This window comes from Columba livia, chromosome 20 (assembly GCF_036013475.1).
Source record: "Columba livia isolate bColLiv1 breed racing homer chromosome 20, bColLiv1.pat.W.v2, whole genome shotgun sequence".
Classification (NCBI taxonomy): Eukaryota; Metazoa; Chordata; class Aves; order Columbiformes; family Columbidae; genus Columba; species Columba livia.
This window is the reverse complement of record NC_088621.1, coordinates 5,122,518-5,149,909: the sequence shown is the minus strand read 5'-3', so window position 1 is coordinate 5,149,909 and position 27,392 is coordinate 5,122,518. Positions and strand designations below refer to the sequence as shown.

General features: G+C 42.4%; 2 protein-coding genes across 6 annotated transcripts in view; one reads left to right on the top strand and one right to left on the bottom strand.

The window, feature by feature from the left end:
- Position 1: 1 nt before the first annotated feature.
- YWHAE (tyrosine 3-monooxygenase/tryptophan 5-monooxygenase activation protein epsilon) lies at positions 2 to 20,776 on the top strand. 3 transcript variants are annotated; one of them, XM_065036438.1, is made up of 7 exons: positions 32 to 250; positions 9,825 to 10,024; positions 15,509 to 15,615; positions 16,436 to 16,642; positions 16,827 to 16,963; positions 18,358 to 18,402; positions 19,851 to 20,776. In XM_065036438.1, exons 1-6 carry the CDS (start codon positions 187 to 189, stop codon positions 18,363 to 18,365), a joined length of 723 nt encoding a protein of 240 aa, XP_064892510.1. In that variant the 5' UTR covers positions 32 to 186; the 3' UTR covers positions 18,366 to 18,402; positions 19,851 to 20,776. The 3 variants fall into 3 exon arrangements, with proteins under 3 accessions (XP_064892508.1, XP_064892510.1, XP_064892509.1); XM_065036437.1 differs by lacking the exon at positions 18,358 to 18,402 and adding an exon at positions 6,295 to 6,398 and having other exon boundaries at positions 42 to 250; XM_065036436.1 differs by lacking the exon at positions 18,358 to 18,402 and having other exon boundaries at positions 2 to 250.
- A 453-nt stretch (positions 20,777 to 21,229) lies between these two features.
- Positions 21,230 to 27,392, bottom strand: part of MYO1C (myosin IC) — a 50,758-nt gene continuing 44,595 nt past the window's right edge. For all 3 annotated transcript variants that reach the window (XM_065036405.1, XM_065036404.1, XM_005502003.4), the window contains exons 24-32: positions 27,138 to 27,297; positions 26,458 to 26,541; positions 25,692 to 25,785; positions 25,528 to 25,583; positions 25,196 to 25,331; positions 24,468 to 24,538; positions 24,013 to 24,110; positions 23,678 to 23,777; positions 21,230 to 22,846 (exon numbers count right to left, since the gene is read on the bottom strand). In XM_065036405.1, the coding sequence (XP_064892477.1) occupies positions 22,820 to 22,846; positions 23,678 to 23,777; positions 24,013 to 24,110; positions 24,468 to 24,538; positions 25,196 to 25,331; positions 25,528 to 25,583; positions 25,692 to 25,785; positions 26,458 to 26,541; positions 27,138 to 27,297 (826 nt within the window). In that variant the 3' untranslated portion in view covers positions 21,230 to 22,819. The remainder of the gene's footprint in view (positions 22,847 to 23,677; positions 23,778 to 24,012; positions 24,111 to 24,467; positions 24,539 to 25,195; positions 25,332 to 25,527; positions 25,584 to 25,691; positions 25,786 to 26,457; positions 26,542 to 27,137; positions 27,298 to 27,392) is intronic.

Below are 27,392 nucleotides of genomic sequence, written 5' to 3'. Positions count from 1 at the left end.
AGCCGCCGTTGCCATGGGAGGCCACAAGGCGCATGCGCGCACTTGCGGAAGTGCCCGGATGCAGCGGGAGGAGGTGCTGCCGCCATATTTGCCCGGAGAGCAGCGAGCTGGTCGCTGCTGAGCCCCCCAGACCCATCGGCTTCCATCCGCCCCGTGCAGTCCCCGACGCCGCCCCGCCTGCACGACATGGACGATCGGGAGGACCTCGTCTATCAGGCCAAGTTGGCTGAGCAGGCCGAGCGCTACGATGGTGAGCGCTGGCTGGGAAGGCCGTGCAAGGCCAAGGAGAGAGGGAGGGAGCGGCCACAAAATGGCGGCTGGGCGGGGGAGGGGGGGCAGGGGCGGAGGAGGGGGGCCCGGACAAAATGGCGACTGGGAGCGCCCCAAGGGGCTGGTGGAGCTGGGGATGGGGGGCCTGAACGAGTGGGTGGCTTGGGCCTGGGCGGAGCCCGGTTCGGGGGGCGGTGGCGGCAGAAGCCGGGAATAAAATGGCGGCCGCGAAGGGCGAGTCCCGGGGGGGCGGGGGGGGCAGGGGAGCCGCCCCCGCCTCGGGGGCCCCCACAAAGAGACCCCGCTGCCCCTCTTGGTGCCGCTGACCGGGGCGGCTTGAGGCGGTTCTGTCGGGCCCGAGCTGGGCGGTGCGGGCTGAGGGCGGCTCGGCGCAGACAACGCCCAGGGCCGCGCTCTCCGGAAGGTGGGTGCCCGGCCCCCTCGGGGGGCGAGGCCGGGGGTCCCGCGGGAGGGGGCCAGCGCTTTCCTTTCTCTTGCTTCGCCTTCAGTACGGGATTCTGCTGCCCCTGGCAAAGAGAGCGAGCTCTCACCCTGGAAGGATCGAGTACATGGTACTTCATTGCCTGAAGAAAACGCATAGGCTTTCATTATGTAGTAGAAATTACTACATATAATTTCACTTTTCCAGCATCGTGTTCTCATGCTTTTCTCCCCTGGAAGTTTGTGCACTATGTCTGATCACTTAATGTCTGGGGAAAAAGTGGTAGAAGGGAGGAACTCGCAACCCTGGATGGTGTCTATTGCCTCAAAAATGTCTTGTGACTGTTTCTTTCAATGTATTTCAATTGCATATAAAAGAAAGGACCTTTAATTTTTTTAAATTATGTTACTCTTCTGACATTGTTGCTTTTGCCCTCAAACCTTATGCTTATTCATTTAAAGTGAAATACCCTTGTATGTAAAAAGTGTGAATCCAGTTAGACTTCATTTAGAGGTAGGAAGACACTCCATATACTTTCTGATTGTAATTTTCGTAGACAACATGATGAATTTCTTGCAAATAACATATTTTTACTGAGTTGTGCTTAGCTTTTGATAGCACTGTTGCAAAACATCTGAAAAATGCATGGTTTTGGGGAGGAAAATAGAAACTACAACAAAAAGAGAAGGCCTGAATAAGACTCCATTCTGTGGTAGTTCCAGTAGGGAAATTAGGTAGAACTAAGAATTCCACTAAATGATGGAAGTCAGACAGTCTCCACAATAACTGTAAGGACTTTCAGAAAAAAATATGCCTCCAAAACCAGATTTTGGGGTACAACTTGACTGAAAGATACGTAGATGAGGTTCTTAGGGACATGGTTTAGAGGTGGGCTTGGCAGTGTTAGGTTGACAGTTGGACGTGATGATCTTAAAGGTCTTTTCCAACCAAAATGGTTCAGTGATTCTATGAGTTGGGCGAAGGGAAGCGTGTAATTCCGTATTACACATTAAGTGTGCAACTTCTGCTAGGTGTTTGTGCTTTTTAGTGCTTATTGCCTACCCTAAAGGGTGTGAGCTGGAAGATCCATTTCCTTTCCCCTGACCCCCAGTCCCGATTCCAGCAGCGTTGCTGGAGTGGGTTTGGTGAGTCGGGAGGAAAGGGTTCTCCACCTGGTGTGGATTAGTCAGTGCAGCTCAAAGTGTTGGCTTTGCTTTGAGTGGAAACCCAAGTTGGATGCTTGGCTGACATCCTGAAGCATTCATCATCTCTGGGAGCTTTTGAGGTATGATTGTCTTTCTGGTGTTCTCTTAAGTCAGTGATAAATCAGTTCTTCAGAAAGTAATGAGACTCTATTCCATTGTAGAGATCTGTGATGCAAAACAATCAGTCTTCCTGTCAACTAATAAAAATTGATTAGTAGGAATTGCCTTGGTGCAGCATTTCCCTTGATGGACTTTCTATTCTACCAGTATTGTGCATGTTTGCGAACAAGCTGGCTAGATTGAAATGTAAAGGACTTCTTATGCTATTTTGCTTCTCAGTGATGAGACTCATTAGATCATCACTTAGGAGGGAGCACTAAACTTAAAGTTGTCAGGCTTAAATCAGTGCTGTGGTTTTAGACTTCTGAAGTTTGTTGGACTCGGTTAAACAAATTTAAGTAGCGCCCTCTAATCTGCCAGCTGTTCTAAATGCATCTTCATCTATCTCATATCCATGATGTGGAAAAATAGGTGCTGTAGATACTGCTGTAGCATCTAGTTCTCTGATCTAGTTCAGCTGAAACAATTCAAAATTATTGGCATAATTTGTTCTTGTTTATATGAAATACTGCAGTTCTGCCAAGATCATAACTGAGACTGCTAAATCTGTGAACAAAATGGTTTGGGAAGCAGTATGGTGAAAGTGTAAGTTATTCTTAATTTTGCTCTTCAGTTTAGTCTGAGATACATGAGCATAAGGTCACGGTTATTAATTGGCACATAAAAATGGTGTGATGGTAAGTACTGTCTATAAATATGCTGGCATACAAATCTCTTGCGAGTGTGAAATGACAATTTTTCATGTTTAGTGTTAGGATAGCATTAAGTTCTGTCCCATATTCATTCTCCTTGAGACTTGGTGTGTGGCGGGTGGTTCTTTGTGTATGGTTGATGGCATTTATAGCAGCACTTATGGTGAGCATCTAAATGGAGCTTCTTTGGTGTTACTTACCTGACCCACTTACAGAATTTTTGAAGTCTTGGAAGCTGTACTTGTGAATTTTTGGAAATCTAGTCCTGTACCTATACTGTCCTCAGTATATTGGCCCAGATTAAGGGGACAACTTTCTAGATATTCCTGCAGTGTAAGTAGCACTTAAGCCCTGATCTCCAGAGATATTAAGAGATTTGGGTGTCTATCTTCACAGATCTGCTTAGGCATGTCATGACAAATCACAACGTGCCAGGAAGCTTTGAAAGAAATCTCACTGCTGTTCCTTCAAATAGAATGAGATATATGAATAGAATGAGATATAACTATAAATTGTCCTTTTTTTTTTTTTTTTTTTTCCTGAATACAATTGAAATAAGTAGCATTGTGTTGGTCTGTGAAATTACCTTGCTAACATAGGAGTGCCTCAGGGGTCAGTACTGGGGTCTATATTATTCAGTATATTCATCAATGATTTGGACGAGGGAACAGAGTGCACTATCAGCAAGTTTGCTGATGACACCAAGCTGGGAGGAGTGGCTGACACGCCAGAAGGCTGTGCTGCCATCCAGAGACCTGGACAGGCTGGAGAGTTGGGCAGGGAAAAATGTAATGAAATATAACAAGGGCAAGTGTAGAGTCTTGAATTTGGGCAGGAACAACCCCAGGTTCCAGTGTAAGTTGGGGAATGACCTATTAGAGAGCAGCGTAGGGGAAAGGGACCTGGGGGTCCTGGGGACAGCAGGATGACCATGAGCCAGCACTGGGCCCTTGTGGCCAGGAAGCCAATGGTACCTGGGGTGGATTAGAAGGGGTGGTGGTTAGTAGGTCAAGAGAGGTTCTCCTGCCCCTCTACTCTGCCCTGGTGAGACCACATCTGGAATATTGTGTCCAGTTGTGGCCCCTCAGTTCCAGCAGGACAGGGAACTGCTGGAGAGAGTCCAGCGCAGGGCAACAAAGATGCTGAAGGGAGTGGAGCATCTCCCGTGTGAGGAAAGGCTGAGGGAGCTGGGGCTCTGGAGCTGGAGAAGAGGAGACTGAGGGGTGACCTCACCAACAAACAATAACAACACAAAATAAACCAACCAAACAAAAGAAGACCACAACCAAAAAGACCCCTGTTTAACAGCTCTCCTGACTCCTGATACAGCAAGCTAACTGCTGACTCCTCCATGTTTTTATAAATTGTCTATCAGGGAAATCTGTCTTCTATTCTGAAGGCAGTAAGGTGTGCAGCAGTAGTTCAAGATTTGAACCTATTTTAGAAAAAAATTGCCTCATAGTAGCAGGTCTTGAAATCACAGCCTAGTGAAGAATCAATAAGCTATGTCACAAATTAGAATTTAAGTTGCATATTAATTTCAATTTGCAGAGGACTTGTTTGACATTTGCTCGAAAGAAACACACTTAAGGGTGTTTTTGTGTTGTTCCCTTCCCCCCCCATTAATGGTTAGTACTTATATCTGTCTGTCAAAGGTCTTACTGTTCTGGTGATGTAGGGTATGACTGCTCTCTTTGTCTCTGAATTGGGTAAATGTGAAAGTGCTAAAAGGCAGAAAAATCTTGATATATGCCTAAGAAATGTAGGAATATAAGAGGTGCATAGAACATGGCCAAGACAACGATGGAGGAATTAGATTTTTTTTTTTTTATGAGGATTGTTTACGTACTGGGCTGTAAAAATTATCTTCTGATCATGACAAGTTGTTTGAGAGAGGACTTTTTTTTTTTTTTTTTTATAATGGCCTTCTTGAATCTCCTGAGGTAGCAAGAACAACCAAAGGAGACAAACATCTACAATTAGATGGTGTGGTTCTCTGCAAGCAGTCCAGAAGCTGAACTTGTGTCTGTTAAATTACTTGAGTACTTGTATTTGAAAATCACTTAGTAGCAGATCTCAGTCCAGCAGGCAGTATGAAAAGACTTATTCTTTAGATTTGCCTATCTTTGCTTTCAAACTAGAATTTTTGTTACAAATACTGGAGAAAACCTCTTTTATTTAGAAAAACATATGTTCACACCTTGAAGAGATGGTAGTGATGACTTAGAAATCATGTTCTTGTTGCAAGAAAGGCTTGTGTAATGCCACTGTTGCTCGAATGATTTGGCCTTAACCCATCTATTTCTCCAAGTGCATAAAAGTACAAGTATGCCTTGTAGAACTGTAAATTGCAGAGTCATGCAGTCGGATGTTGGAAGTGTTGTGGCTGCACCAGCGGTTGCAAACCTCATACAAGGAATAGCAGCATAACCTGATGCTTTCTCCACAAAATCATAGTCTAAGCTACTGTGCAGGGTGGATATTCTTCAGTATTTTTCCCCCTCTCTCTCTCTGTTGGTTGTCTTGTGCAAATATAGTTGTTAGGTTCTTTTATGCTCGTTTCTATAAAACTTGTACATTGTGATGTGTGGCATGCTCTAGATATGGAGCTTAAAATAGGATTATGAATTTTTAGTATCTGAGTTCTGTTCCCTAAAACAGCACTTGTACCCTGCTTTTACTTGCCTGTAACAATCTACTCAGGGTGCTTCAAGCACATGAAGACCTTTATAGAAAAATTATGTCGTGTGTAAGGATAAATGTGTTAATTTTATACTTTTTCAGAAATTAAAGGTGCAGTGCTGCAAAGTGGGGTGAGCTAATCTGACAGCTCACTGTTCAAAGAGGGGTATTGTCTCTTCCATCGGTACTTCTTATGTTTACTTGGGTTCTAGTCTGACCTTTAGAGTCAGTTCAGTTCTCTAATTTATAAGCAAGATTTTTTTTTTTTCTTTTTGTGAGCTGGTGACCTGAATCAGCCAGTTGAGAGGTCAAACAAGTGTGGAGCTGCTGCAATGGAATTGACAGGAATAGAGGAGAAAGCCACCAGTCTACCTCCCCGCAAGCTGCTGGCCTGGTTTAGCCATCTAAGTCTTACTTGGCAAATGCAGGATTTCTTAAGAGAACAGAAAAACTTAATGCAGGCAGTGTAATAGTGTGTTCAGTGAAAAGTTTCCTAATGGATGGAAGAATGAGCCCTGTCTTTTCTTGGCTTGAATTTGGAGCTAATCATTGTAGCAAACAGGATGGTACCCACTGATGCCAGGTGTAGGCCTGCAGTTCTAGGGAAAATGCAATGTACAGGCATTAATCTTCACAGTTACACTCTTCACTTAATGGCGAAAATACACTTGCCCTTATTTCTTCAGCTTTTTTTTTTTGTGTGTGTGTGTGTTTGTTCTTAGCAGTTTGCTGGTACTAAGTTAGGACTTACTATTTGCTTCAGTTTTTCTGGATCTCTTGCAAATGTTAGCATGCTTCCCAGCACAGATCACTGTGTGATTCCACTGGTGATCTTTCTCTGTCCAGAACACTTGAGTCTTATACCCTGTTTCCTGTCTTTCAGCCAAGTGCTTATCCATGTGAGGACTTTCTTCCTATCCCATGGCAATTGAGTTCCTTAAAGAACCTTGGGTGAGGGACCTTGTCAAATGCCTTTGGGAAATCCAGGTAGACTATATCAATCATGTCTTCCTTGTCCATATGCTTGACTCATTCAAAGCATCACGGTAGATTTGTGAGGCATTACTTGTGTTTACAGAAGGCCACGCTCTACAATATACAATTTATGCATATATCCACTCAGTTTCTTTTATGTAATTCCTGTCAAATTGACCCCTTGTGAGAGTTAGGTTAATGGGTCTGTAGTTTCTCCTGCTGGAACCCTTCTGAAAAATTGACATGATGTTGGTTGCTTTGTGTTTGCTGCTGCTACTAAACTGAGAGGTTATATACAACAGTTTAAGATCAGATAGTCTGAGTTCTTGTGACTTGTTACTGATCATCTTTTGTTCATTTCACGAATGAACAAGTACAAGACTAGTACTGAGCCTTCTCTGAACACTGGTTGTGGTGAACCACTTTGTAGGTAGCACTCAGTGTAGTGGTAACCACTGTCCCAGTCCTTTGTGTCCCTACTGTTACTCCACAGAGGCCGGAGGTGACTCAGCAACATTTGCAATAAGGAGCCAAGCATCTTAACCATAGTAGTAGAATGTTATTAAAAATGGCTTGGGTGTTATTATAGTTTAGTATCTTAGGCAGTTGTTTTGAGTCTCAGTTAAATGCCTTTATTCTATAAGAACATACAGACCTGATCAGACCAAATGTCTATTTATTTTGATATTTTTTTGTAATGACCAGCAGTAAATGCCTGGGGAAGGATATAAATGTAGGGCAAGTGTGTCATTCTCTGGAATATTCCCCTGTCCTTACACAGTTTACACTTTTGGGACTTCCTGCTCTGATGGTGGCATGATCTGACAGTAGCATAATGAGGTGACAGCCACAATCAAATGAAAGGCTGGAATTTAACCAGTTAAACTACAGTCTCTGTCTCTTTGAATCTGCATAACACTACTTTCTCCACAGTGCAGCATAAGCATCTCCGGATTGTGTATGCAGTGAGTTGTCATTACTGCAGTAATCCTTCCTACTGAAATGTTATCTCAGACGTCTATTTTGTCTTGAATGGTCTCTGAGCTTTTCACTTCCCTGTAGAATCTTCCAGATAGGTAAAGCTGCACTTAGAATATAAAATATTTGTTCTGTTGGCAGGCATAAATGGCTTTATTTTTGTATAGAATTAGTTTTCTATCAGAGAAGATATACATATGCTGTACTCTTGCATAATGATGAATAATCTTAAAAATTCAGGTAATACAAAAGCAAGACAGGATGTTGTTTTGTAAAAGTCTTATCAAATCCTTGGTGGTTTTTTTGTTTGTTTCTGTGATCTGGAGAAGCGAAATCTACTGGTTAGAGGTAAGGATGTGTTTTTTCCACTTCTGGGAAGAATAAAGCCACTGCACATGTGGAGACCTGTTGGAGACTGATAACATTGTTCCTGCCAGGGAAGAAGATTGAGCTTACACTTTGCCATTGCTGAAATAGCTTATGCCTGCTAAGATTGCAAGTTTTGGTACCTGAGTAAAAAAACTGACAGTGAAGCTTCATTAGTTTCCCATTGCTTGTGCTGCCATGACACAGCAAAGCATAAGGAGGTAAAATGAAGGGGGAGAAATGATGAGTGTGTGTTGTGGTTTAGCCCCAGCCAGCAACTAAGCACCACGCAGCTGCTTGCTCACTTCGCCCCGGTGGGGTGGGAGAGAGAATTGGAAGCATAAAAGTGAGAAAACCCGTGGGTTGAGATAAAGATAGTTTAATAGGTAAAGCAAAAGCTGTGCATGCAAGCAAAGCAAGGAATTCATTTGCTAGTTCACAAGGGCAGGCAGGTGCGCAGCCATCCTTAGAGATGCAGGCTTCCATGTGTAAGTTCCTTGGGAAGACAAATGCCATCATTCCAAATGCCCCGCCACGTTCCTCCTCCTTCCCCCAGCTTTATGTACTGAGCATGTTGTCATATGGTGTGGAATACCCCTTGGATGTGTTGAGGTCAGCTGTCCTGGCTGGTTCCCCTCCCAGCTTCTTTTGTACCCCCAGCCTATTGGTGGCTGGGGTGAGGAGCAGAGGAGTCCTTGACTCTGTGTAAGCACTGCTGAGCAGTAACTGAAACATCTATGTTACCAACACTCTTTTCTGCACAAATTTAAAATGTAGCCTCATTGTAGCTACTGTGAAAAGGCAAAACAAAACTGTGTTTGCCAGAACCAACGCAGTGTGTAAGGTAAATAGGCTACAGGACAGGAAGGCAGCATATTACAGGAGACATAGCCTTATCGCATAACTGTGCTTTGGCAGAAGCTAAAAATGGCATTTTCCTGTCATTTTACCTGGCAGATAGTAATGGAACAGTTGTGCTGTTGAGTAGATGGGGTAGTTAAGACTTAGTCTCCTTCATTAATGGTCTTAGTTTTATGTCGGTGGGGATTCCTACCAGTTCTGGAAGCTGAAGGTAAATAGTAAATGAACTGAAGCACTGTGTGGCAAGACAAAAACTACGATTCCTGGGTGTTTCATACTAGGCTCTCAATTAGTATATATTTAACATTTTTTTGCTTTTATTTTCCTAATATGTCACAAGTAATCATAGTGTGGTTAGGTAATGAAAGGACTATAACCTTCTTTAAGCAGTTCAAGCTTTCACTTCCACTTGAGTATAGGAAAGCTATATTTAGTCATTTTTTTTAACCTCAGGTTTAAAGTCCTCTTCAAAAGGTTTAAACTATAAATATCAATTAATTTATATTTTGTGTGTTACTTCTCAGTGTAAATAGCTGCTTGGCATGGGTGGATATGGTTGCTCTGGCTATCCTCAGGATGACTTTTTTGTTACTTCTCCAAGCACCTAATTTTTCTTCTGATTGTTTCCTCTTGGAACTTTGACTTCCTTCCCTAATAGCAGTACTCCTCCACAACTCTTGAAATCTGGGTTTTATTTTTTGGTTAATTACCACGTTACACTGTATTCCAATTAGCAAATCAGTGGTGCATTCTGTAATTCTTCAGTTTATCCTTCTGTGCTGAAAGGTTGCTTACGTTTGCTCATGCTTTTCTCACTATTCATTGTCTCTTCTGAAGTGCTTGGAAGAACACGCATTCCTGTAGGATTGTACTGATAACTATTATCCACTGTGAAAAACATGTTTGCTAATGCTAGATCCTTTTTGTCTGTGTCTCAACAACAAAACCACAAACAAAAGAAACCACCACCAAAAGGCTAACAGCAAACCAATCAACTACCTTTAAAGAATTTTTTGGCATCCTTGTCAAATGTATTTAAAAGAACATCAGATACCTTCTTTGTGTACACATGCTCATTGATTTGTTCAGAACACTCCAGTATAGAAGTGAGGAAAAACTGTATAAAGGGAGGAGGAAGCCTGTTTTCATAAGCTATCATTAACATCCAGCTTCTGTTGAGTGGTTTGAAAGATGCTTTAGCTGTGACAATAATTTCTGACCTTTTCCTCTTAGAAATGGTTGAATCAATGAAGAAAGTGGCTGGAATGGATGTGGAGTTGACAGTGGAAGAAAGAAACCTGCTTTCTGTTGCATATAAAAACGTGATTGGAGCCAGAAGAGCTTCCTGGAGAATAATCAGCAGCATTGAACAGAAAGAAGAAAACAAAGGTGGAGAAGATAAATTAAAAATGATTCGGGAATATCGGCAAATGGTAAGATGTAGTTGGTGTTAAGGCATAATGTAATTTAGTTAAGGTCCCATTTTGATACCCTTGCCATAAACTGCTCTGGTATTCTAGATTGCGTGCAGTGTGATGACCTGTAATAAGGTGACACTCCTGAAAGGATGAGGTTTGTTCCTTGTCTTGGTGAAGGTGAGAGGTTGGGTGTTTCTGTGTAAGCACTCAAAAGGCCAGTAGACTCGAAGAAGAAAGGGATGGCTTTTCCTTCAGCACATCTGCATACCTGCCAAGTGTTGGAACTGTGCTAGCACTTTATTTCTTCCCTGCTTACTCAAGTGTGAGGCTGCACATGCTTTATTCTTTCCCCTCAACCTGACTTATCCCAAGCAGCTTTTTTTTTTTTAAACTACCATGTCAAAGGAGGTGTTCATCTGTTTAGTTTCTGACTCTGATAAAAGTTGCTTTGGATCAGACAGACTTTGACCCTTGGTGCTATTGCAGGACTCTGTCCTACAGAGTTCACAATATTAACAGTTGAACTGCCAGTGGGGAAGGATCTTCAGTGGTATTCTTGGTGTAAAGACAGGCAGCGTAAAGCCAAATGGCCACTTGCTTTGACTCTCTTAACCTCGTTTCTTATCACTATGATAGTTGCATTTCATGTACATTGGCCTTGTTTTATTACTTTTTCACCCAGACAGAAAGTTGGCAGGAGTTGCTGTAAACTGAGTGCTGAGCATTTGGGTGACAGTGAAGAATAGTTGCCCAGTTTGTCTTGTACAGTGGAACTGGCAGAGCTGTTATTAGCTCAGACAGCTGTGCCTGTGTTGAAATGAGTGCTCAGGTAGTGTGGCTCCTCTGACAGCAACTAGCTCTTAAAATGTAGATTTTAAACTTTTTTTTTGGTCCCTAAGTTGGTTGATTAGACTGATAGCAGTTAATTTAAGATAAAGCACTCCATGTTCCTGGGGCTGGGAGTGGGGGGGTGTTAAGATATCCTGGTCATCTCAACTGTGAAACTTGGATGTAATAACCTCTAGGGCCTTGCTATTTTCTCTCTCTGGAGAGGGGAAAAATTGATGCACATAACTTCATGCTGAGTCTAGTCAGTCTGTGCAACTTTACCTAAAATGGAGAACTTGGAGCAAGCTTTGACTTCCATCGGTAAGGGCTAATGAAACCTTCAGCTATTAGAACAGTGTGTTGTTCCCTCTCCTCCACCCTTTCCTTAATTGATGATTTAACACGGAGCAGACATGCTCCGTTATTGTTAAAATCCCATACGTTTCTGCAGAAACTTGATGGCCATTTTTTGAGGACAAGTTCCTCCGCATGGTTCAGATCTTCACTTCCAGAGAAACAGTGGAGTCTGTTCTATCACCTGGCACTGATTCATATACCACCAATGGAAATGATGTTGGCTTGGAAATCCTTTCTCAGGAATGACTCTGGGCTGCATTCTGTTGACTCATAGGGTTTCTGTTCCTCCATGGAATTGTTAAAGTTGTGAGTTCTAATTTTATGCTGGCATGCTGATGGGATGAGACTCTGCCAGTTACATACAGTCCCAAATGCCATTTCTTGATGGATGTCTAAAATCTTTGTAACAGATTCTATAAAATAGGACAATAGCTGTCTGGTGATTGTTTAAATTTGTCTTGCAATTTGTGCTTCCAGTTCTTTTTGCACAATGTTTTGTGGGTGTTTATTTTTTGCCGAAGAACCTTTAATAGTGAAAATACTCTTTTTGTTGTTTTTGAAAGGACTGTAAAAAAAAAAGCATTGTTTTGCATCTCTCTTTGCAAAGAGAGCAAGTACCATGCAAAACAGACTGGTGTGCAGGCAGTATGTGTATGTAGTCCTTTAGGTATCTGTTGGGAGAGAGGCCATGTGAAGTGCAGTGCCATTAAAGAAATACCTGTCATGGTTGCTTTAGGTGGAAGAGTGCTGTGGAGAACTGTAATGTGGTGCCGTACTGGAGAAAGATTAGCTGTGTCTACTTGAGCCCAGCCTAAGTTTTCCTGGGGCCTTCTGTGTGTCATCCGTAGCTGAAGAGCGGATCTTGTTTGTAGCTTCTGGGAGACTTACTGTGAGTTAACATCTGCTCTAAGCAGAGTGTTAAAGGGTTTGGCAAGATGGTGTGGGAGCAGAAAGGGCCTGAAGTACATATTGCAGAGATTTAGATGAGGCTTTTAACTGTCGCTGCTGGAACAGTAGTGCACGTGCCCTGGTGTCATGCTCAGTGCTTCTCTGAAGAGATAAGGTCCAGTGCAGGCTCAGCAGAGTTCTGGTTATTATGCTGCCTTGTCAACAAATACCCACTGTTGTAGTACTCTTCAAAATAAGTTGAGTATTGTTGGAAGACCCTTCCTAGGCTTTAAAGGCTCTGACCAAAAAAAGTGCCAAGGAGAACACTTGTCTGGGGGCTGACCTGCCAAGTGTAAGGCACTGGGGGGCTGGAGAGAACTCTAGAAAAAACACATTTTTCACCTACCACCAGAACCAGGTATGACCTTGCTCAGCTAAAGAGTGCTGCTCGAGTTGAAATGGAAGGTGTAGTTTGTGTAGAAGTAATTATTTGACAGTTTTGATGTACATCAGTTTGTTTGAGCTTCTAGCCAGTGTGACTTGGGGCAGAACTTGAGGGATGGTGGTGTCAGAGTAGGGCTGGGCTGGTTTTGTCTGGGGTGTACACTATGCACTACTGAGAGATGATGGAAGGCTCCAGGCTGTGACTTTATTAAACCACTTAAGATAAATGTAGCGAGATACAGCCATGGGGGAAAATGCCACTTACTTGCTTCCTTTGCAGACAGGCTGCTTTTGTGGGTCCTGTGGCCATTTGGATACACAAAAGTCAAGCCCCTGGCTTTCTCGTCTGACTGCATCTCTGTAGATGAGAACACACTGAGGCTTGTGTTCTTCATCCTTGAGAGGATGGTGTTATGTCTGCACATAATGCAGTTCACTTGCTTGCAAGAAAACCAGCTCCCTTCCCTTTTAGCATAGGACAAGTATTCACCTTCTTCTTACTGGTCTGTATTTGTGGCATATGAGAATGTGTGCTTCTAGTGCTCTGACTTAAAACCTGATTGTATTCTGGGGCAGCTGCAAGGCTCTCTTCTCCTTCACCTCTTCCTAGAAAGGTTGGGCTATGAATTGGCATAAATCTGAATGGTCAGTCTGTCTGTTTTGGCAGGAGCAGGAGGGAGGTGCGTTACAGGCTTTAGTAATGGTTTCCTATCGTTCTAGTTTCATGTTGCATCTCAGTTGTGAGGTGCAGTTATTTTGGGGGCTGCATATTAAAACAGGTCAAAGAACTAGTACAGGTTACTCTTCCCCTGGTTGCTTCTAATAAGTTTCCTTATTTAGATCACAGGGTGGCTTATGAGCTTTTGTATCTGCAGAGCTAAGAACACAGTCTGAAGTCTGATTAAGCCAGCACTACTGCTAAAATAGAGGCAGGGTGGATTGTAGGGGCTTGTATGTACCTATCAGGATGAGAAGTCTTTCCTTGCTGCTCAGAGTCTGTAGTACCCAATGTCATATTTGGAACTGGAATGGTCATAGACCCTAAACCTGCTTTTTCCGAGTGCTCTGAATGGGTTTAGTGTGGGCTCTTGTGCTGGTTTGCTGCTTTGCAGAAATCAATGAGCTACTCTGTCTAGAAAACATCCTTTTCATAAAAGATCTGTTAGGCTTTTGTTGTGGGTTGTTTTGTTTTGCTCTTAATCAACTCAATTTGTATTAAACCTTTTTAAACTAAGCTTGGTTGGGACATTTACTTTGCCCTGGACAGCAGTTGATCTCCAGTAGCTTGTGGGACTCATACTCTAAGCAAAGCTGACCAAGGTCTGTCTGAGATGAATTAGAAGTTTGTACATGTATGGTTCTTTAACAAAAGAGGATTAGAAATTGATTTAATTCTTTGCAGTTTTGCTGAAGATCTCTCTGCAAAAGAAGTCGTTGAAAAAGAGGATCAAGAGGAAAGAAGTTTGCAGGAACTGACTGCTGGCCAAAGGTTTTATAGCTTTTGTAGCCCAAGAATATAGGAAGTAGATTCTTCACAAGTGACCGCATTTCAGCAACTTCCTTACACATTTGTCGCGTAACTTTAAGTATAGCATCTAACCCTTCTTCTGAATGTTAGGGCATACTGACATTGTACGTGAAAGTTTGAAATTTGCTGTAGATCATTTTCTCTAAAGGAACTTCTGCAAATCTCTTAAATCATTCTGTACAAATTGGTATGCGTATCTGTGTGCCAGCTTTATATTTATTTCAGATCCATAACAGCTTTTGAAGGATAGGTGTTGTGGTTAAAACCCTAATAGTTTGTGGGCTATCTGATGATATTACATGGCAATAAAAATGCTTAAAGAAAGAAGGAAAAAAGCTGCATGGGTGGGAGGATAGGAAGGGATAGTGGATTGAGTGGGGCTGCTCTTGTGGTTCAAGACATGCAGCTACTGGTAGTTTCTTGTAACTGATGTTGATACCTTTGCTTGAAAACGTTTACTTTAGAGTTATACAAATAGCTTGAGCCAGAGTTGTCCTCAGCTGCAGCTGTGACAGTTACTGCAGAAATCATGAAAGAGCAGCAACAGGCTCCTCTCTGCGCTGAACCAACCGCTTCTCCTGGGAATGACATGGAAAGTCCAATATTGATGTCAAAAGAGACTTTTTACCTTTTTTGGGTATTATTAGTTTTTTGCTTTCAGGTATCAAACTTCTGTGGTAAAACTGAAGCTCATAGGCCTTGCCTTGTATTCTAAATCAGAAAAAATAAAGGTGATGTGACCATATTTTCAACGTTGGCTATTAAAAATCCAGTATTTGCTTTTTTAATAAGGCTTTATATATAGATTTTTCCTTGGCCACAGATCTCCCTGTTAGTATTGATGATTTCTGCTATTTCTCTGACTTGCAGTGCTTTGCTTTTTTGCCTGCTTCTGAAGTTTGTATCTTCTGGAGTTTTTCCTCTTGTATCTGACATTTTGTCAGTGTGGCACATCATTATTCTCTTTGATGCTCCATAATTTGTCTTAAAGCTCTAAATGTGAGACCTTTGCCTCCCAAGTCGTCACTAGAAACTTATTCTTAAGGTATCATTTAGCTCTGGGGTGGAATGGAGTTTAGCTGATTTGTATTAATTACCTGAAAATTGTCCCCTTGGCCATTGCCTTCCCAGATCAAAAACGTAAGGAATTAGGAGTTGTGCAAACCTTGCAGTAAGGAATTATGTCCTGAGACAGACTTAATGCAACTGTCTAGCGAGATGTCTTCCAGGGAGTCATGCCTTTCATCATATGTCGCTCCTTGCCTCTTCTGTGTGCCAGCTAACTACGCCAAAGTGTTTTGCTTAATGCATCTGTGGAGCAGCTGAATTTTTTGTAGTTTTTCTTCTGTCCTACCCCACTTGGATTTTTATGATGTTGTCTGTTTGATATTTTTGAAATAACTCTTAGCCTTACGTGCTAACCTCATCTTTTTTTTTTTTTTTTTTTTAAATAGGTTGAGACTGAACTGAAGTTAATCTGTTGTGACATTCTGGATGTACTGGACAAACACCTCATTCCAGCAGCTAACACTGGCGAGTCCAAGGTTTTCTATTACAAAATGTAAGTATCTCCTTGTGAGAGAAGAACCCCATACTCTACCTGAATTAGATACAGAAATAAAGTAGCTGTACACGTGTTTTCTGCCCACTCAACCACAGTAACTTCTAGAAAGAGGGCAGTTTAGTCATGTCTAACCAACATCCCTTTTTGGCTACTTTTGAGGTGTTAGTGTTCTAATAGTGTGCTTTGGGATAGATGTTTTTTTGGAATAAGGTCATGAGAACTTAATGTAAGCTGTTGTGTAGCTCTTAGATGTAAGGAAGAACCATTTTCTTTAATTGTGCTAACACTACAGAGATTATGTCCCTGCTTAAGTGTTTTCTTGCATGAGCTGTATATTCTTCATAAAGAAGAGAAAATTCAGTAGATGGATAACTCATGTAGTGTCAACTTCACAATTGCAGTACCATATGAAACTTGGCCTTTGGAGCACGTTGCTGCAGTCACTAGTCTGCATGAAGCGTAGTTTAAATCTCGAAATGATCAGTGTGTTTTCCCCTGTAGTTGAATTATCTCTGTCCTTCAGATCAAAGTCTTGCCTAGTTTGGATGAGATGCAGTTGTACAGGGACACAGTTTGGTAATGAAGAAGGCAGATGCTATGATTTCGTGTACTAATGAAAGAAAGTAAGTGAGGCCAAACTGGTTTTCCTGTCTGATGGTTTAAAATTCACTCAAGTACTAATGCACTGTTGTCTAGACAGTATAATTCAGCAGCAATGTCCTTTATGTGAATATACAAACAGTTTCAGAATTCAGCTGTTAATTTAGTGGCTGGTTGGCAGTAAGGACTACTGACTTGTTCCTGTTTCTGTTTCCAGGAAGGGGGACTACCATAGGTATCTGGCTGAGTTTGCCACAGGCAATGACAGGAAGGAGGCTGCAGAGAACAGCTTGGTGGCTTATAAAGCTGCTAGTGATATTGCAATGACAGAACTCCCACCAACACATCCCATCCGCTTAGGACTTGCGCTCAACTTCTCTGTATTCTACTATGAAATTCTTAATTCTCCTGATCGTGCCTGCAGGTAGGTAGTAGCTGGGAAGATGGGGAAGTCTAAATGCTGGTAAATAATACGAAACCTTGTTACAGATGCTGTGGGTGTCATGTAGCCAGACAAGAAGATGGGTGTTGAGAGGCACAGGCTTAACCTGCGTGCTTTTGGATTCTGTTTAGCAACATGTTAAATCTGATTTATTCTGTGCTTCTAGGTTGGCAAAAGCAGCTTTCGATGATGCTATTGCAGAACTGGATACACTGAGTGAAGAAAGCTATAAGGACTCTACACTTATCATGCAGTTGTTACGTGATAATCTGACACTATGGACTTCAGACATGCAGGGTGATGGTGAGTAAACTCTGCTCTAAAATGCCGCTGTCCCCAATCTCTGCCCAAAAGACAGAATGTGGAAATACGTATTGGTTTGGTGTTTTACTTCTTTCCTGATAATAGACCTTTCCGAACTTCTGTCCTTTCTTAACACTGGATAAGTTGATGGGATGACACTACCTGCCAGGAGGTGTGGAATTAGTAACACTTTTTTCTCCCCACCTGGCTGTTTAGTCATCTGTGATTATTTTAGAAGCAGTGACTTCATTTAATTCAGCTTTTCTTTCTTACGGCTCATCATATTCATCTGTGGTGTCATTCATCACCTTACAGCACTTTGTTTTACTCTTCTTAAGAAGAATTGACTATGATGAGAAGAGGAAAAGGGATTTTGTAAAACACTTTGTTACTGGGAAAGGAAAAAAAATCAAAAAACAGTTTTGGGAAGTCTAATTTGCTATTGGAAATGTTTTAGGTACTTTCTTCAGTACTCCTAAAAATGCTGGTTTGTGGCTGTTGCCAGAGCAAATACCAACTCTATCCCCTGACAGTACTGGTGGGTGGGACGTTGATTGTTTCTGTTTGCTAACATCTGATAGTTATTTAAATATATGAGAATAGGGGTTTTTTTGGCATTCTGTTTTCTCTTACACTTTCACATACAATGCTAAGTATAAATTTACTTGTTTAGGTTGAGTTAGGCCTTCTGTTCCACTGATTATTCATAGTGAATTAAACACACGCTTTAATTAGATTAAACTTGTATTTTCTTCTGCAAAAATTGTACTTGAGAGTGGGAAGAGCTGACTTTTTTACTTTTAACTTGGAGGGAAGAAAAAGACCTGTTTGAAGTCTGTTAGGTACTTAAACTTATAAAGCCTTGAAACAACAATGCTGCTTAACTTCAAATAGATAAACATCTTACTTTTTTTGTAAGATGTTAGCTGAAGCGTGGTAATAGTCACCCAGCTTTACTGCAGGATACTTTAGTGGTGTGGGGTCCGTTTGAAAGCAGTTGTAGAATCTGTGAACTTTTTACTGACTACTTGTTTTTTGTGTAGGATTGATGGGATTGTTTAAAAGCATTATTACTTGATAGCTATTTGCGTAGATCGTGAGTGTTGAACGTTGCAGGTCACGTTTTACCCCTATTTCTCCAGGCTTTTGATGGAACAGGGAAAACTGTAAATGTGCTGGGTCTTGGCTCCTGGGTTACCCTCTGTTCTAGCGCTCCAGTCTCTTGCAAGGGGCCATGTGTTGCTTGCAGAGCTGTCAGGTGTTACTCAGCTGCCACACTCTCCCATCTCATTACTGTACCTTCTAACCATGTCATAGACGAGCTGTTTAGTTTATTTTCACACTTGTAATGTCATCTTCATATTCCTGTTTTCCCCTTCTTTCCTGCTGTATAGATTCCTAAAGGAAAGTCCAACTGTTCATTTCCTAAAAACTACTTTGTAAGTCTTCGTCATGGCTCAGTGAACTTTTTGGCATCAGTTTTCTTCCGATCACTAATCGTGCTTGCCTCTGTCACTCTCGCTGCTGATAAATTGCTCGTATCTTTGACTCCGTTCCAGGGCTAAGCCATGTTCTGCCAATGTGTGACCTGTCACCCCTCCCCAGGTCCAAACTGCTTCACTAAGATCCAAAGTAACTTACGTGTTTGGGAATTGAGCTGCATACCTGGATGGATGTTAAGAATTTGGGCATGAAAAGTACTTTCCCTGTTGCCTGATACAGGATTATTTGCCTAAGTGCATTGGCTAGAGCATGCTCAGATCTTCTTTTAATCGTCTTCCTGGTTAGGGCCTCTGCTTTCTCATCTTAAATGATCTGTTGCATAATTATAAATGTAAATTTTGTTGGTGTTGAATGTCTTGTGTTCCTAGTCCACCTCTTGCAAAATCTACCTTGCCTGGTACCTGGTGATAATTCTGAATCTGGACGTGCTCTGCGCAGGCATTCTGATTATGTGCTGGAAGTCATTAGTCTCATTTGATTGGATTTTACTGCAGATTAATTTTTTTTAATGGCTATTTTTTGTTTATCACCCTTGAAGAGAGAACCATTTCACACGGTTAATTGTAAAGCAAATATTTTTCAGTTTGTCTTATCAGTTAAATTTAATCATGCACATGTCGTGGCACTACCCGAAGTATGTTCAACTTTTTCCTGGTGCATTTGCAATCGCTGCAGAGGGCATTGCATGCACCTCACCCTACTCCAGGATTCTTTACAGGCATATAGGCTTCATTTTACTGGCTGTCGCAGCCGGGTTGAACAGGACCAAACCGGCTGTTTTTCAAGAGAAGTGAATGTCCACAAAATATTTTCCTTTAATAACCTCAAGCCAGGGGTTTCTTGTCATGTTGGGCTTGAAGTAGGGATGGTTTTTTGTACTTTTGGTACCTTTAATAATAACCTGCCATCACGGTTACTTTATAAAAGCTATTTTGGTCTCAGTTCTGTAGTTAGTGAGTAGATGTCAGTGCTGTCTGGAGTAGAGCAGAGGTTTCGGGAAGGTATATTCTGGTAGAAGGATGTTGATCTACAGCCATTCTGATGGGGTTTGTCTTGGCTGTTTCTCTCTTGATCAACAGGACTCATCAATCACACACAAAGTCTCAGTTTTTCAGAAAGGGTGGTTTTGTTTGTCCTTACGTCTTCTAATAGCCTGTGCTACAGTTCTGTATGAAATACGATGAGGTGATTATAAGGCTTAATTTCCATGGAAACGCTTCACTCCAGAACTGGCTGGTTTGAGTCTGTGTGTGTTACGTATGCAAGCGTGCGAGTGAGCGTCTGTACTTGCATGAAACTATTAATCTCTAGACGCTTGTTAAGCCATTCTGCAGGTCTCGTTCCTAAAAGTTAACATCTTCCTTACTTCTGAACACTTTCATAGGTGAAGAACAGAATAAAGAAGCGCTGCAGGATGTGGAAGATGAAAACCAGTGAGACACAAAGGCCAACAAGAGAACCCATCTCTGACCACCCTTCCCCTTCCCCACAAAAACCCTCAGTGTCACTCTGAGAACCACCAAATCTGACTTTTACATTGGGTCTCAGAATTTAGGTTCCTGCCCTGTTGGGTTTCTTTATTTTTATTTTTTTTTTTTTACACAGTTTAAAAGTTCTTAAAGGCAAGAGTGAATTTCTGTGGATTTTACTGGTGCCAGCTTTTAGGTTCTTTAAGACACTAACAGGACTGCGTAAAAGCTCGTTCAGCATTACTGTATTGTCTCCTGCCAGATGTGGCGAGGTCGCCACTGGAAGTGGATGTTCCACCCGAAGGCCGTTAGATTCGTAGGGGAGAGATTTGCTATGGCGGGGTAGCACGCATGTGGTGGCGTTTTTCTTTTTTTTATAACTGTTTAAACGGAATTTTATACCAATGTTTAAACTTAATTGGGTGTTTAGCTTGAAGTTACAGGTTGTATTGGGACATATATTGTAGTGGTTTTACTGTATAAAAACAGAAGTTTCCAAACTGCTGAAATGTTGCTGAAAATCATGGTGCTGGTAACAGTTCAACAATCCGTGGCTGCTCATTCTTGCCTGTTCTTTACTTTTCCTCCAAGCAGGTTAGCATTGAAGGTGGCATTGATAAGCCTGCATGCGTGTTCAATATTTTTTCTTTCTCCCTCCCCTTTCCCCATCTCCCTTCGCTCGCTCAACCTCTTTTGTTCAGTATGTGTAACTTGAAGCTAATTTGTACTACTGGATATCTGACTGGAGCCACAGATACAGAATCTGTATTGTTCTTACTGAAACACAGCATGGAATTAACATTAAACTTAAATAAAACAAACCTAAATTAAAAATGCCAAATATTACTATGACTTTCTTTTCTATTTTAGTTATTCCAGCAAGAATAACTTTCCTTTGTTGCTTGTAATAGGAACATATGGAGGGGGAGAGAGAGAGAGGAGTAGCAGCATTGTTCTTCAGACATGAGATAAAGAAAGAACCCAGTCTTATGTGTAAGTAGTGTAGCTGTGGGACCGGCCTCCTCAAACACAATCTGCTTTGCATCAGGAGGGGTCAGCAGCTCTTCCACACCACTTATTCCATCTTTCCCTTTGTTATTTCAGTGTCCACCCTTTTCGGAATAACCCCCTCCCTGCAGTAGGTGGTAGCAGGGCTGCCCCGTGTAGATGGATCAGGCCCAACAACCAAAGAGGTTCAGTGGGGCTGACAAGTGAGGAAACAAAATCAAAACCAGCCTCCCTCTCAAAAAATTAAAAAATGTGATTGAAATGGTTTCTACAACAGACAAAGTGGTTTTGGTTTTCTTTTTGTAAAAATTTATTTAGCATAGTCTTGAAGAGGTTATATAATAGCGTATACAGCATTGTCTAGTATATACACTCTAGCATATACAGTGGTACGTGTGTATGTACTACAGTGTATAGAGCATTCTGGGCTGGGCAGTGTTTGATAACTGCATCATGTCAGAAACCAAAAAGTAGGAGACCGAGCCGATCGCGTATGAGTGGCAACATGTTTGGTTATATTTTATTCAGGGCTTGCTGTAACTGTTGTTACTGTGTTGGGAAGGATTTCTAAGGCAAGTAGAGTGCAAAAAGCACCGTTTGAGGTCTGGAACTTGGAAGCTGTTGCTGTGATTTGCTGTCAGCAGGTATTTGACACGTAGCTGTCCACTCTGTAGCCATTTGAGTTCTTTGTTAGACGAAGGTGCTTAGTTTTAACCTCTGTGCCGCAGCCTGGGGCCGGCCAGCGTTCCCAACGCGTGTCCCTTCAGCGCGGGTTAGACGGTGCAGTGACACAGCTCAGGAAGGTGCTTCCCTGGCTGGAGCCAGTAGCCCCAGCAGTGCTGAAGGAGCCGTCTCTTCCCCTTTAAGGCAGTTTGGAGAGGCAAGGATATAAACCTGGTGGAGCTTTACTGTGGGCACTCAAACTTCCAGTTATCTCTGAAAATGTAAGAGGATGGAAAGCGACTTTTTCTGAAGGAGCTGGGTGGGGGGGGGGTGGTGACTCTGGGGTTCAAGGTGGCAGGGAAAGCTCATGTGGCCAAGGACTAAAGCGGCACAGAGAAGTGGTAACATCTGTGGTTTGTATTACTGCCTGTGTGGATGTGAAAAAGTTACTATGGTATAAAAATATTGCTATAGAGCAAGAAATGGGATAGGTGACTTAAACAAAAAGCGCTGAGTCTCTGGATCCAGATCAGTGAAGAAGTTACATGATGGGTTTCTCAGATTATTACCTTATAATCATAAACTAAAACCAACAATAATTCCAAATCTAAAAACATAAGTTTCCATAAGTCTTGTAGTGCATCTCTTATACTCACGTATAAAGTATTTACAGGGTTTTACTCATTTACACAATATGGCTTTAATATATTGTAACACAAAAGCATCAAAACATCTCAGAGCAGAATTCTTCATAAAACATTCTTTCTAAATATAAAGTTTGGCATTTCATTGATTTGGCTGACAAAGCAGCAGAGTTACTTATTTTCCGCTTGTGTTTTTTGATGACGACAAGCACAAATTTTGGTCATTTCCATCAAGGCTTAAACTCCTTGTAGAGTCAAAGCTGCCTCTCCCTCAAAGCCCGGCTGAATCCGCTCCATGGCCACGGTTCCACAGACACTGCGCTGGACCCTGCGTTTGCCACTAAGGTAAGGAAGAGAAGGCCTCTCTTTTGGAACTTCGTATTAAGACAAGAAAGCAAAGATGTATTTTGTGTTTTTTTTTTTCTGAAAGTGCAGGTCTTTGGTAACAATAAACAAAATGAGCAAAGCGAGGAAGGAGGGGGGACTTTTGCTGGGAACAATGTCCAGCCAATTTTATAGGGTGCAGTCAGACTGATGGAGGAAAAGGTCCTGTAGTGGTGGCACGTTTATCATCGAGAATTCAAACGAGGAGCAACCTGCAGGAGAAGAAAGACAAGCTAGAAAACGTATTGAAAACAAAGGTGCTGCAACAGTTTTAGCTCCTAAACATGTTTAATGTGCACCAAAGCCAGGCTTGTGGAATTAAGCTCTGAAACTAGCCAGTTATTTGATTTGCTGCGATGTGGTAGCAAATAAAACAGCGTGCTCCTCGTTTCAGCACGCTTATGGAAATGGAACCTCTCTTCCTGCGTGCAGCCTGTAGCCGTTCCATAGAGCACGGACGCCTGTTGGCACTCGGGGCTTTTTGTGGATGGACTGTTCTGTGAAGAGCATGGTGGAAACGGGTGGCTGTTTGGATTCAGCCTGCGGTAGGACAGGAGCTTGTTCTGGCTCTGCTGGAAGGTGTGTGTGTGTAGCCTGAGCATGCTCTGGATTTATTTCTGAACAACCTTTAATCTGACAATGCAAAAATCAGTTGCACGGCTAGATCTGACCAGCAGGAAGGTTACAAACAAGCAGAGAAGGGAGTAGTATTTTTTTTCTTTTCTTTTTTGTTTCCTGTGTCTTTAAATTCTACAGTTTGATATGCAACAGGGTATAGAATTAAAGCCTGAACCCTGGGGAGGAAAAAGATAAGTGACTGACAGGACAGTCACTTGATGAGTTTCAGTAAGCCTGGCGGTCTGGAGGCTGCAGGGAGAGATGTATGATGTGCGGCAACAACTGGGGAACAGGCCGGCACACCCGGGCAGCGCAGCACAGCCCTGGCAGTGTGTCCCTCTGCAAACCCGCGTTAATGCCAAAAGCTGCGTCTGGATCCCCTGTAAGTGAACTACTGTTCCTCACCCACCTCGGCCTGTACTCACCACTGTTAGATGGCCGTTCTTGGCTTTAGCTATAAGCAGTTCTGATCCCGATATAAAGTCAATTATACCTTCTTTGCCTTGCCCAACTGTAAATTTTATGCTGTGAAGAGAAAAGGTAAGAACAGATGGGATGAGCATGTGGCCTCTCCACTCACTTTGTCTTACCCTTTCCCTGTGCAAACAGCTGCTTTGTATTGATGGGCAGCTGCAATAATCTGCTTGTTCAAGGAAACTGAGCCTTAGTTAAGATGTATTAGGTACATTTTGATGTCTTATAGTTGTTTCTGAAGAAGAGAACCAACGCAAGTCCCTGAGAGGGACTTGGCATCGCTCACCTGCCCTGGTTGATGTTGACATTATTGACTTTATCTGCCTGCATGGCTGTTTTTGTGAGCGTCTCGATCACGTGGTCACTTTGAAGTACAACATCTCCCTGCAACAGAAAAGACACCCTGGGTTATGATTTGTGGCTTTACGGTGTCTGTTTACTGAAAAGTGATTATGTTGTAATTAACAGGGACAGAACTATCTCCATAGGTCAGCACAAGGGATCAGTAATGGGGATAAGGGACAGCCCCAGGACTCTTGGTGAACAAGGCACTGGTGACCCCCATCCATGAGCACAAGTACATTTAAGTGAAATGCTCCTTAGAGCTGGCACAAAGTTTGTCACATAAATGTCACCATGTCTTGTTCCCCACCCCCTCCCCCAGCTGGATCTTCTGTTCTTTGTGCCTTTAAAGTTAATTTTGTAGAGGTGGCTGGAGAACCAAAGGAGGAGCCCCGCTACCTTCTGTTTGTTATCCTCGCAGTGCACGTGCAGCACAAACAAGTTGTCGCTCAGGCTGCTGACGGAGATGCCTGCAATGGAGAACGGCCGTTTGACACCCGCCACAGCTCCCTGGGACATCCTGTCCCAGGAACGCAGCAGCTGCTGGTCCCGCACCAAGAAACCCCACAGCTGGGAAGCTGCGCAGAGGCTGCGAGGTGAAAGACCGTGGAACTGCTCTTTAGGATGGGAAAGAAAGTTTCCGATGCCTCTGTTCCTCAGGAGTGGGCAGAATGCCTGTTCACAAACTGTCATGGCCCTCTGGACTGGGAAAAGAGGTATTTGTGTCCATTAAGGGACCTATGACCAAAATTTCACTCTTCAGCACCCACTGGACAGATATTTCACTATCAAGTCTGGGTCAGATATTCAGCGGCTGAAAGCTGGAGCAGAGTCCCAAACCGTGGAGCAACGTCCCCGCAGCGCAGAGGTGTGATTGGGAAATGGCGTACGAAGGTGCTTGGGGAGATGAACTGAGTAATTTTGGTGACATTTTATGGAGTTTAACTTTAGAAAAACTCGAGTTTCAACTTATTACAGATTTAAAATGCTTGTCAGGATCAGATAATTTCATTCTTGTCCAGGACGAAGACAAATTAGTTATTTTATTAGTGTTCGTTTAGCTGTAGCCAAGGTGAAGTCTGACCTCAGCCGAGTGAGCCGAACCCCACAGCGGTGCCTGTTCTCACCTGTCAGGTTGCCGTAGTCGATGCGTTGTTTGATTTTGGATTCTTCAACTATGATGGCCGCATTTTGGGTCAGAAGCAGCTGCCGTGCTCTTGCTTTGTATCCTTTCCGGTCATACTTGATCACAGGAACTGCATACTGAAATAAGTGTTGTTAACAGTGCTAAAAATGCAGTTTGTTTAATTGTCAGCTACCCTCCCTCTAGCCTAGAGAGCCTGCAGGAGTCTTCTGGGGTACTATGAGCTTAATGTAATGTCAAATATCTTGCAATATTCAGAAATCCAATCTGATATTTTGCTGAATAACTCCAAAAGTATTAGGACACGTATCTCACCTTAATTGCTTCATTTTCTAATGCCTGAAGGACTTTAGCATTTATCTCTTCATTACCTGTATTAAAACCAAAGAGGTGGGGTCAGAAAGAGAAATCCAGCAAGAAAAGAGCAGATTAATCCCCCTCCTCCCTCTGCCTGTTACGACTTCACAACATCTACTCACCCAGGCGAGTGCTGATGAAGAGTCTCGGAACGCTCTGAGGGTAATTGTCTTTTTTACCCTTAAAAATCTCACTGGCGATTACTTTTTGTTCCAACTGCAAGGACGAAAGATGGATTCTTGTTTAATTTCCATCTCCAGCCCAGCAATGGCCAGAGTTAACGCTTAATCATGGGCTGAGCCACTAACTAATCTACAGCATTTCATTACATGTGCTTAATGCTTCACAGGCGTTCATACGCACTATGATACTCTATGCAATTAAAAAAAATATTAAAGGCAACTATTATGGTTGTAACAGTTACAGCCATACTGTTTAATGTTTATATTTCCTATTATGTCCCTTTACAGAGCATTTTTTAATATTAAAAAAATTCTACCCCCCTCCATTCTTACTCTCTACTTGATACAGTACAACCAGAATAACACAGCTGCTTATGGTTTTATTTTGCACGGCCTTTCAGTACAGAAATTCTATAGAGACCTGGATCTACAACACTGTTGAAACAGTATGTGTTGAAATATGTATATGATGTTTGTTTTCTTTTTATGCACATTCTATCTTTTAGTTTTTGTCTTCATGATAAAATAAAATCATGGAGTTATTGTGGAACTGTTAAGGAAGCATGGAAGTGTGCAGTGATTTACCGCTCCTGTGACCCCCCTGCAGCAGCAGCCTCGTCCCTCCCTCCTTCATTTCCCACCAGAAACAATGCTGAGAACCCCCTCCTGTTCTTGGGAGCTGGAAATAACGTGCGGTGACTCGTACCTGCTGCTTCCACTCGGGGCTGATTCTCTTGCAGTAAGTCCAGACCATGTTCTGCATGCAGAGCTGGCGCAGGAGCTGGGATGCCTGGAGAGGGAAGCGTAAAATCAATGAAAATAGCTCAAAATTACTGACAAACCAATTCAAACAAAGACAGAAACTGCGTTGCTGAATTCAAATCCTGCTTCATTACTGAGAGTTGTTTTTTAAATTAAATAATAGGAAGCTTATTTTCCATGTTTCTGAGAGTTTGCCCTGCACCATTCTGCAGCTGCTGTAGAATGGAGAATGAATAGCAGGAACACTCCACTTGACTGCCCTGTGCCTCCCGTACCTGCCGCTGAACAAACGGGGACCTTTGGATAAGTGGGACTTCCTGCAATATTTTGTTTCGATCAGATAAAAAGGCAATTCTGCCAGATGCAGAATAACAACGGCAATAGAGGAAGTTTAACGTGTCCTTGCAGCCCATTTAGCTGTCCAGAGGGAACTTAATTTGTTCAGAGGAAAAGGAAAGAAAAGCTCAGAAATAGATGAGAAAAAGCCCAGTAGAAAATAGTGTTGCAAAACTGTCAATAACTTTAGACTCTATAGGTCTAACAATTTCAGTTATGCTATAATTATTATTATAATAGTTTGGATTGATTCTGGGAGCAGAGATGCAAGGAGGACGCGGTGCCCACCTCGCAGAGCGACGGAGGAGGAGTCGGCCAGGATTTGTCCAAAACGTTCTTTGGCAAATTACGCTTGAGGTTCATCAGGAAGGAGAAGCGGATGTAATCAAGGAAATACTCATTCTCTGGGCAGCGAGGGTGGTTCCGGTAAATAAAACCCTTAATGAACCTGAGGAAGAGGAGAATTTTATGAGAAAAGTTTAATTCTATCATCTTATTGTTAAGAAATTAGTACCCATGTGGTGGTTTGGGTGACTCTTTACG

Excerpts from the sequence above, each read along its gene's own strand:
- YWHAE (XM_065036436.1), top strand. The coding sequence starts at position 187 with ATGGACGATCGGGAGGACCTCGTCTATCAGGCCAAGTTGGCTGAGCAG. Across the intron at positions 10,025-15,508 it reads TTCGGGAATATCGGCAAATG|GTTGAGACTGAACTGAAGTT; the intron begins GTAAGATGTAGT and ends TTTTTTAAATAG. Across the intron at positions 15,616-16,435 it reads AAGGTTTTCTATTACAAAAT|GAAGGGGGACTACCATAGGT; the intron begins GTAAGTATCTCC and ends TTCTGTTTCCAG.